Genomic DNA, 11,452 nt, shown 5'->3' on the forward strand with positions numbered 1-11,452 from the left:
CTGCTGAGGGAAGGGGTGGGGTGACCCAGAGGGCACACGCCAGAACAGTTCCACAGACACACAAAATGGGGATACTGCACAGCTTTAAAAAACCCTACCTCCATATGCAACAACAGAGATACTGTTTAATATCAGTAAATACGCAAACTAGGATATCAAAGCAGAGAATCCAGACACGCAATAAAAACGTTCCGTATAAAACCACTTATGGGAAGTTTAAAAATAAGCAAAACAAATCTACAGTGACAGAAGTCAGTGCAAGGTTATTTTCTGGGGTGTGAGGACTAGAACAGAGGACAGGGGAGGTTGGTGAAGGAAATGATAATAGCATGTAGCTTGAGCAGGGTGATGATGACACTGGTGAATTCATCTGTAAGTTCATGCAGCATAAATTTGTGCATTCAAACCTTGTGCACTTTACTCTAAGCTTGTCATACTCCATTAGAGTTTATGAAAACCTGGGCACCCCCAAAACAAATCCCACAAAGTTTACGGAGCATCTCCTACAGCGTCAAGGCTGTGGGAAAAATGATCCTTCAAATGGCAGAACTTTTCTGCACCAGTCGCATGTGAGGTACCCTCAGATTGCCTATGTTCAAATCCCGTTTCTACCACTTACTGTGACCCTCAAGGTGTCACTGACACCTACACCTCATTTCTTCCTCCGAGACGTGGAGATGGCAAAGGGTTGCTAGGAGTTCCCACAAAAAGTGTTTTGAAATGTACCAGGCACACAGTAAAAGACAGTACCATGTAGCTACCACCATGGAATAAGACAGATCATCTCACAGGTGATAAATGACAAAGTACGTGCCTTCAAATAGCTTAGGAGGAAAACACGAAGAAATGTCGGCACTAAGCAGCCAGAGCAGATTATGAAAATACAGAACTGTTCCTATTGTTCCCCTGCCCCCTCCCCAGCCCCCTTCTGCAGTCAGCTCCTGGAGGGGAGCCAGAAATGGCACCCACCAGGCTTGCCTAGCAGGGTCCTGCTCTCCTCCCCAGTTTGCCTCCTCTCCCCGACACTCAGGTTCTGAGTCAGGGAGGAAATGCCCCTCTTGCCACGCCTCTGCCCCCAGAGTTAATCTCTTCCTCTAGATTAACTTCCATTTATCCTTCAGGCTGTAGCTTAAAAATCACAGCCTGGACTACGGTCCCCACTTGCAGATTGAGTCCGGGGTCCTTCACCAACTTCCCAAGTGCTGTCTCATCCCACTGATATATATGGCACATTGCCTAGTATACAGCAGGTGATCAATACGTTTGTTTAAAAAAGAAAAAAAAAATCCACTATGACTGCGCTTGTCAGACTATTTTTAAGTAGAGGTTATAAAAGAAGTACAAAGAAGTACAAAGTCCAGACTGGGACAGGAGCAAAGGGAGGGAGAAGAGGGGAGGCCAGATGGCTGTGCTAGAAGCACAGGGGCAACCTACCAGGGTTCCCTGGATAGGCCACAGGCTGCCCCCTCCCATCACCATTTCTCTTCCAAGGCAGGGAGTCTGCTACCCTGGAAACACTCCCTTAGGCCTGGCATCCTGGGAATTTGCCGTGGTGACAGGGCAGCGGTGACTGCTCTCACTGAAGGAACAGGAGTGCAGAAAACAAGGAGGAAAACGCCCACAACAAAATAAAGACAAAACTGATCATAAATTGACTTATACCCCACCCTCCCCAGGCTGTGCACCCTGCACTTATGCTCTGAGGACAGGCCTGCATTCAAATTCCGCCCCCCGCTCCACCCGCGGCCTGCGTTGGAAAGCTGGCAAGTTATATAACTTCTCTGAGCCTAAACCTGCATAGCAATGCATTACAGCAGTACTGACCCCCCAGGATGGTGCTAAGGGTTAAATAAGAAAATACAAGCAGATCCCTCCCAACAGTACCTAACCCCACAGTAAGTGCTGCATGAATATTAGCTGTTATCACAGCAACACAATCTGCTTTGGAAATAGAGCAATGCTGGTAAATAAGAATTGTTGATTAATTTTTTCAATCTTTTGGGTTTTTTCAACCTTTCTTAAATTGTGATCTCTATTCAAAATGCCATCAAGGAAATTAAATGCTTGCAACACACACACACACAAAGAGGGGCCCCTGGGTAGTTCAGTAGGTGGAGCACGCGACTCGATCTCAGGGTTGAGTCCCACGCTGGGTGTAGACATCACTTAAAAATAAAATCTTTTTAAAAGTTAATTAATTTTAAAAAATACAAAATTTAAATTTAAAAAAAAAAAAGCACCCATGATTGATGAGGAGTCAGGGCAAAGTCCTATCCCCTGACAGTGGGTTACTCCCTCCCAAGGTTCTTCTTGAGAGGGTGCCTCCTCTAAATGCAAAGTAGGACCAAAAGTGCTGAGCCCAGGGCTGGGGTACCATCCATGTTTGCTGAATGACAGAAAACCAGATGAGGGAAAGCCCCAATAACAATAAAAACTGGAGATGGAGCAAGATAACAACAGCACTTTAAAATCTTTTCAGTCCCAATTCATAACTTTAACACCAGGATAATAAAAAACAGCTAGCTGCTTTTGTAGATCACTATAAACTTTTCCTTTAAAAAATTTTTAAAAGTAATTTTTAAGTCACTAAGAATAGAGGTTATTAGGGCCTAGAGGTAAAGGGAAATGAGGAGGTATTATTTAATAGAGACAGTTTCTGTTTGGGATAGTAAGTTCTGGAAATGGATAATGGTAATGGTTGCACAACACTGTGAATGCATTTAATGCCACTGGATTGTACACTTATGGTTAAACTGGTAACTTAATGTTGTGTATATTTTACTGTATTTTTTTAATGTTTATTTATTTATTTTGAAAAGTGTATGGGGGGGGAGGGGCAAAGAGAGAGAGGGAGAGAGAGAACCCCAAGCAAGCTCCCTGCTGTCAGCACTGATCCTGAGTGGGCTCGAACTCACAAACTGCAAGATCATGACCTGAGCTGAAGTCAGATGATTAACCGACTGCGCCACCCAGGCGCCACTATGGTGTATATGTTTAAATTGTACTCTGGTTAGCAAAGATGTTAAAAGCATCTAGCCAATTTTTTTCTCCTCAAATTTTAGTGTTTCTATAATCAGAAGCTCCTAAATGAAGCAGAGACACAATGTTTTGACTCTCAGCAAATGTCTTTGTTTAGATAAATTAAGGCCTGTCTAGTGAAGACCAAAAAAAAAAAAAAAAAAGGAAAAAAAAAAACCACCAAAAACAAAAATCTCAATAGAATAAAAGTTATTATTTGAGTTGGTATATTAGGATAACAGAAAAACAATCACCACTTACATGAAAATAATGTCACAAGTTGAGAAGCTCTTTCTATAATTAAACACCAAATAAATTATTTTTCTCAAGACTATTTTAACCTTTCTAATTCAGTCACAAAAAGCCAACTGCACAAAAAAGACTCTTTGCTTAGGAAAGCAACACATGAAGTGTTTAATCTACTGCAGGTACTAGATTTCGAAGAACTTTCTTTAGCTCATACAGACTTCCATGTTGTTTTCACTCTGTCACTTTCCTCTTTCCTTCTATGGAAAACTTTTTTGAATCATGACCAATGTCTGGCTAAATATCCTAACTCTGCTCCTCAGTACCAAGTGGCCTCATCTGATCCGAAGTGCCCTGAGATGCCCTGGAGGGTATTAGCCAGATCACCCTGGACACACACCTGGCACCCACAGGAGGCTGGTCTGATCTGGAACAGATGCATGGAAGATTATCCCGTCAATCAACACTGCTTAAAGAAAAAAAAAAAAAAAAAAAAAAAACTGGAATTTGGAATTGCCCATAAACTAGTATCTTTAATTTACTGTATGAAGTCTTTACTTTCACATGGTTTGGGATTAAAGACTTAGGAAATTCGATCCATCCAACAGTATTCCATGAAAGGAATGTGGGTGGGCCTCAGGGCATAACAGGAATAGAGGAAAAACCACCTAGATCTACCAGCAGATGCAAATTATAAAATTAAGACATCAGTGGCATTTCTTTTCAATCACCACAAAAACAAAAAAGAAAATTAAAAACAAACAAAAACCTACCAGTACCACCTCACAACATAGACAAACTGAGCAACCCGTTCTCCCCATCTTGGCCTTATAAAACCAACTACAAGCTAATTAAACTGTGAGTGAAGAGGGCACATCATTTCCCTTGAAGGGACTCAACAAGACAAAGAGGGTGACATAGCCCTCCCTGGGACCCCTACAAGAGTCTGCTGAACCTCCTTTCTTGCTTGCACCTGCACTTCACCACTCTCTGGACTGGAAAGTGCTGGAGAGGGAATGGCTGTTCCTCTGCTGAGTTCGCTACATCAGCAAGCCAGGGCCAAGCTGACGGCAAGTCCAGTGTAATGCTTGGGAAGCTGCTAGAGAAGCCCTTACACTGCTTCTGAGTGCTTCAGAGCACTGGCACCCAGGAGGCCAGTACTCCGAGAAGTACTGGGAGGTTGAATCGTGCCTATTTTTCAGGCTGTACTCCTCACATACCATTTTGTGCCTTACTGACAAGGCAAAGGGGGGAAGAAATCACAGAAAATTTCCCATCATTAAATAAGTATTATAATGAATTTTAATCACTAAACTGTACCCCATACATTAGAGCTAGGGACCAATAATAAGGGGGTGGGTTATTTCTAAATAAACCATAAATCAAACAATTAGCCTTTTTTGAACATTCTTCTCACCTAAATGAGAACACCTCTGCAAAGTAAGGTTTGTAATTTACTGGAATGAACACTGAAATAAAACTCACAGCTGTGAGTTTCACAGCCATGAAAGATAAGAAAATTTGACAATATTGGGGAAGGAAGAGTTTGCAAGTTAACACCACTCTGAGCTCCTGATGATTAGAAACATTTTCCAGAGCATTAGTTTCCCTGTCAAAAAATTTCAACCACCACCAAGCAAGAACACACTGAACCTGTGAACACTGACTTCACCAGCTTTGACAATAATTCAATCTATCTAAAAGCAGCTGCATTGTGATTGAAAACAAAAAGCAACACCTACCCACTGAGGGAAGAAGTATGGGAGGGAAAGAGGAAGAGGAAGGTTACTCCTGGTTCAGCCTGGCTGTAGTTGAAAAGGTCAGATGAGCATTTCTAGGTGTAAATGCAACGATCGCTGCAAGGCATTTAAGAAGAAATGCAAGCACACTGCGTGTGACACCATTACCAAGCCCCTGCAACTCCACCCTGCAAGCCTCCCATGGACATCTACAAGGATTCAGCCAAGTCTCCCAATCTCCTTTGCAGATACTTCCCCAAATAGAGCTTCAGGTCAGGGGTACTTGCAGAGATGCATGATAGCACATTGTTTCCCAGAGGCAGCTGTGGGGCATTTCAAAACTAACGAAAGTCATGAGAAAACACTGAAATGATCTGTCACCATTACCAAAACTGAAGTGGTAAATCTGAACATGCCAACAGAACCACATTTTCCCCCTAAAAGCCTGGCTCAAAAATCCTTGGAAAGGTGAAACTGAAGACACTTTGTCCCCCTTTCAGAGGTGAAGTGTATCTTGAACATCTAGATATAGCTACAAGGTAACCTATAACCTCACCCACCCTTAGAAAACAAGAGCTTGGGTTGCATTGATTGTAATGGTCCCCCAAAGTATACACTGTATTCATTCATCCATCTAGCCTCTTTAACCAACCCCTGTGAAACCCATATGTGCTGTTGTTCAGAACACATGCAGCAGGAAAGTGACCCTATTAGTACAAGGACAAGACAGAATGGGCACAAAACAACAACCACTGCAGTACCCAGGGCCTCCTGAGTCAACTCAACATACCCTTGAGTATCTACCACATGCCAGGCACTGAGAAATGGGAGTGAACAAAGCAAAATCTGCCCCTGGGAGAATGTATACCCCTGCTGAGGGGCATCTATGTGATGGGGTGGTAGAGGGAGTGACAGATGGGTCCTGTGGGAGCACATGAATGGGCACAAAGCCCACTGTGTGGCTGGTACAGAGGCAGTGGAAATGCGCACTGGGGTGGGGGTGGAAAAGGTAGTATAGTCTACTAGGATTTACGAGGTAGAAGGGAAGGGATGAGTCAGGGATAGGATTAAGGGCAGGAAGTCTATCCCAGAGGAGTCAGAGAGACCTATTGAAATTCCAGCAACTAGCAGTTCAACCAAGTGAGAGCTTCTAGACGTTGAGGGGTAGGTGTGTGAAGCAAGCAGGGGCCAGAGCAAGAAGGGCCTGGTAAACCACAGAAAGTTTACCTGGATCCAGAGGGTAATGGAGAGCCACTGAATGTTTTTAAACAGGCAATGACTAGTTTCAGATGTTTGCTGTAGGCCAGTGTCTCTGGTCTTGAACAAGAGTCACTGCAAACCAGGTACTGGTGACTCTCCCACCCCAGCAAAACAAAAGGAACACTGCAAAAGACTGTCACAATCTCCTCGAACATTCTGTGTTTTTTTAATCAAATACAATTACATTACATGAAACAGAAGAGACATCAACATGAAGAATTTCAACTGCAGAAGAAAGCTAACCATATAGCCTTTGTAACAAAACTGAACCATGTACAATTAGACCTAACTGTGAGGTCAGACGTTCTCAAAGTTCTGTCTAAAGCTGGGTGTTTTCCATTAAGAATCTAAGCGGGGGAAAAAAAAAAATTTTAACAACAACAAAAAAAGACATACACCACACCTCTTTACAAGGGCAATGTCAATCTGACAGCTTCAGAGTCTGCCAAAATTAAGTCTTAAAAATGGAAAATAGTGTATTAAGCTTCCAGAGTAAATAACCCTAAATCCACAACGTTTACTATATGGAAGATTTTATTGGTTAACGAAACCATTACACTGTTGATGTTTAAAATAGCCAGGCTTTCTAATCATGCCATACAAACCTGTTTTTCTACTGTAACTTCAAAATGCCTTTGTATTTCTGTATTTCCCTAAAGTTCTATAATAAAGAACTAACTTTATAGTTAGAGAAAGATACTCAAATACTAGGCCTTTATTTTCAAACCAGACACATGCTATTAGGTCTGAACCAGTCTAGAAAAGGCATACGCCTTAGAGACTAGCCATGCCAGGTGAAAGCTCCACTTATACTGAGAATACTAGCAGCTCATCTAGAACTGTAAAACCATCCAACTAACGCCCATTATAGCATTTCCTCATCTCAGAGATCACCACCCCTGGACACCTCTTACTACAATGAATCAGATCATCTCCAATTACATTTTCACCCACAATAAAAGCAGGATAAATCTAGCCTAACATATAAAAGCTATTCAACAGACTGAGCATTTGTTTTTTGTGTACTTTCTCCACGCCAAAGAAGAAATTATGAGCTATAATCAGCATCCTGGTTCCACTGCTGATTTACTGGGAGAAATTGGATAATCACTCAAAACATTCCACTCTTTGCGTAAGCCCCAAGTAAAACATACTAGGGGCAAGCTCATGACTCCCAGATGCACCAGGCACTTGGACACACGGATGAAAGGCCTCATCCAGTTGATTCTTCCCTAGAGATAATGTTTAACTTTATCATACAGATGCTGAGAACAGGGACCCATGAAACCAGTCCTTTATTAAATAGGTAGCTTGATCCAAGTAAGCATTTATATACCAAAATACACAGAAATGATCACTAGTTAAGATTTCTACTAGCCTTTGGACTGGTTTTTAAAAGAGGGCACAACAATGAGGTACCTACACACCTATCAGAATGGCCAAAATCCAAAACAATGACAACAGCAAAAGCTGGCAAGTATGTGGATCAACAGGAATGCTCACTCACTCCTGGTAGGAATGCAACATGGTACAGCCACTTTGGAAAAACAATTGAGCCGTTGCTTAACAAAAATACTCTAACCATACAATCCAGTAATTGCACTCTTTGGTATTTACTCAAAACAGCTGAAATCTTTTGTCCACACAAAGCCCTGCACACAGATGTCTGGTGCAGCTCTACTCTTAATTGCCAAAACTTGGAAACAACTAAGTCCTTCACAGGTTAATGGATTACTATGAAGACAGTAAAAAAAGATCAGTGGGTGCTAGGTTAGGGAGGGATGAGAAGGCGAAGCACAGAGGAGTTTTAAAGTACTTGGTCTACTCTGCAGGATACTACAATAGTAGATACGTGTCATTATACATTTGTCCAAACCCACAGAATGTACAAACACCAAGAAGAACCCTAATGTAAACTAAGGACTTTGGGTGATTATGATGGGTCAAAGTTGGTTCATCAGTTGGAACAAATGCACCACTCTGGTGGGGAGTGTTGATAATGGGGGAGGGGAAGGACAAGGAATACATGAGAAATCTCTGTCTGTACTTTCCCCTCAATTTTGCTGCAAACCTAAAACTACTCTAAAAAAATAAGCTGCTAAAAAAAAAAAAAAAAAAAAAGAGCCACACTCTTCCACAGTGTGGCTGATTAGCAGTGTACCTTCCTGGACATATGCAGGGAAAAGGAAAGACACTCACAATCGCCTTTAATGCTCAAGAATATTAAAGTTAATATTGTAAGTAAAGGAACTAAGAAGAGCCAGGAGAGCAAGTAATAGGATTATGACACCATCTTCCCTTTAAAGTAACTAAAATATGAAAAATCTAGCAAGGCCTTCATTGAATTGAATATAGGCCTTATCACAAACTTTCTAGGCAGCTACTAATAAGGGCTATGTTTAACTTAGAGTTGTTAGGAGTCGTCCAGCTTAACCTTGACAGAAACTACGACACAGTATTGTTCAATGGGCTCCTTACACCCACAGACCCATTTCACACAGTCACACACATCTCTCCTCCCGTATTGCATACATGAGAGGTCAAGCCCACTTCAACACAACCTGGGTCCAAAATTCTCAAAAGCTTAAAAGAACTCTTCTCTGCATTTGCCTTAATAACACCTGTCAAATACTAAGGAACCAGGTAAACCACAAGCATTTTTGTTTCCTTGAAAGTATGAATTAGAGATCAAAGAAGAACTGAGTACCAAAAGGTACTTGTAGGCTGTCATCTAAAACAGTATTAAAACTCTACTCAGTACGGCCACATTTCACAAAGTATATCTGGTGGGGTGTCAGTTTTAGCTGAGGGTAAGTGCTAAGAAATAAAGCTACCACCTCACACACTCGTCAAACCAAGTGTTCAGAAGGCCTCTGATCTTATGCACCAGGAATGAACACATCTGTCCATGTGAAGCCAACGTGTTTGTGTATAATGTACAGACCTACTTATAATACGGTCAACTGTCAAACAGATACCCTTTCACAGTATCTCCACCCCTAATCCTCTCTCCCAAACAAACAAAAACAGCCTGAATTGCTCACTGTATACAAGAGGCTAGAGATTCTGTTTCATAGAAGTTTTACTACTTTCTATGGTTCACATTCTCCAAGAGACTAACCCTCTCATTTACTAACTCAAACCTTAAATAAACTGCTTCCACCAACTTCCCCCTCTTCTCAAACCCCCACTCAGCAGAGACCTCTCTCTCGGCCAAGAAAGCTAGAGAAGGCTTGGAAGTGGCTGCCTCTGCAAATTCCTCCCTCTTCCTACCAAAAGGGCACTTCAAGAACTTGACAGTCTAGAAACGCGTGAATGTTGTTCCCATTCCATTCACCGGGACTGGATTTGAGCATGCAAAGTGTCTTTCTATAATCAATTTCTATTTAGGCTGCCAATCACACTGAAACTTTGGTGGAAATCTGCTTCTTAAGCAAATTCAGAATGCCATCCAGGTCCCATGTATGAGCTAGCACTGGGGGAGCATACACACCCACTCACACATACACACTCACTTCTCTGCTGAAGACTTTTTCTGGCACAGGGGCATCCTAAACTTGCCCCGTTTCATTTCCAGACTGTCATCTTTGATCCATTCCCAAATTCATGCTTTTTTCTCCATCTGAAGGTTCAGTCTCATCAGCTATGGTGCAGCAACTATGGTAATTTATGCCCTTGATTTCTTGACATTTTCTTCTCAGCTCCTGGCTGGGAAACTGTTTTGATCTGAATAGAGTTGTCTGTATGGGGATTCTGCATGTTAATGATGTGGCTAGCTGGCAGGGATATTAGGTGAGAGCACACGGTGTACTTTTTCCAGTTATGTTTCGCCTCATCATGGCTATAGTGGCCTTTCTAACCGCCTGCTTCGCTAGGAGGGAGACTACACACCTAATCTTACCCTCTTCGGGTGAGCCTCGGGCGCCAGGTGGAAACAGAACAGACAGTCTGTTCTCTCATCAAGTATCTGGACTCAGAGGCTAAATATCCCTAGACACTCCACCACCAATGAAGCAAACACACGTACATCCTCCTCCGCAAGGGAAAAGGAGTCAGTCGATACCCTTCACGGTTTCAGCCTGTCCAAGCTGCACACCCTTCACTCTGTCCAGGTTTAGTGTAAGATGCTGCATTCTCCAGGCTGTGCACTGCAGCTGGCACCCCCTACACTCAACCCGAACCAAGGAAAGGACTTCCAACGGAGGTGGGAGCATCAGCTCCGGTACCCGCCCTTCCCTCTCAATCCTGGCCAGAAAACTCCACTTCCCGGATTCCCAGCCACTCTCTCCCGCCCCCTCCCCGGGCGATCAAGCTAGCGCCGTACAGATGCCAGCGAAGTGCCCAGCCCAGCTACGCAGCCCCCGCACCCTAAGGCAGGCCCCCGGAACCTAATCCGGCTTCCTCCCTCTCCCACAGCCTAGGGGTCCCCAGATTCTGGACGTACACCTCAGGCACGCTGTGACTGGAAAAAAAAAAAAAGTCCCACCCCGCCCCCCAGCCACGCCACCAGTCTCCAGCACTGCCCGGGAGGGGCCTCCTCCCCAGAGGCGAAAAGAGAATGTGGGTGGTTGTCCCAGCAGCTTTCTCCCGCACCCCGCGAGGGGCCTGACCCCTGAGGGAGGCCAGACTCGCGTGGCCCCAAAGGGACACCTCCCTCTCCCCGGCCCTCCAGGGGCCAGCAGTTCTTGGCAGAGTGTGCTCGCTGCAGGTCCCCGGAAGGCTCGGGGAGTTCGGGGGCTGCCCGGTCCAGGTGCAACCTCTCCCGGAGGCGGGCGGAGGTCGGCGCCGCGGCGCGCCCCCCGGGGGAGCAACTCACGATGGTCACGCTGGCTTTGCGCAGGTCGCGGTTTTCCTCCTGCAGCGCCTTGCACTTGAGTTTGTAGGTCTCCAGCTCGATCTTAAGCACCTTGTTCTCCTGCTGCAGCGAGGCCAGGCGGTTGGTGAGCTCCTCCAGGCGGAACGGCGAGATGACAATGCCCCCCGACTTCCCACCGCCGCCGCCTCCCCCGCCGCCACCGCCACCGCCGCCCGAGGTCGATGAGCAGGACGACTGCATGGCGGCCGAGCTGCTGCTGTTGCCCCCCGCCCCGTCCGTGTCGCTCTCGCTGGCGCTGTCCGCCATGGCCGCGGCGGGCTGGGGAAAGGAGGAGGAGGAGGAGGAGGAGGAGGAGGAGGAGGAGGAGGAGGAG

General features: G+C 44.7%; 1 protein-coding gene across 2 annotated transcripts in view; it reads right to left on the reverse strand.

The window, feature by feature from the left end:
* Positions 1 to 11,435, reverse strand: part of CCDC6 (coiled-coil domain containing 6) — a 108,827-nt gene extending 97,392 nt beyond the window's left edge. The window contains exon 1 of one of the 2 annotated variants that reach the window (XM_040485089.1): positions 11,080 to 11,426. In XM_040485089.1, the coding sequence (XP_040341023.1) occupies positions 11,080 to 11,385 (306 nt within the window). In that variant the 5' untranslated portion in view covers positions 11,386 to 11,426. Of the gene's footprint in view, positions 1 to 11,079 lie in introns of both variants that reach the window. The other variant, XM_040485090.1, reaches the window with a different exon arrangement.
* Positions 11,436 to 11,452: the final 17 nt, after the last annotated feature.

Source organism: Herpailurus yagouaroundi, unplaced genomic scaffold, assembly GCF_014898765.1.
Source record: "Herpailurus yagouaroundi ecotype Mexico unplaced genomic scaffold, PumYag 163, whole genome shotgun sequence".
Classification (NCBI taxonomy): Eukaryota; Metazoa; Chordata; class Mammalia; order Carnivora; family Felidae; genus Herpailurus; species Herpailurus yagouaroundi.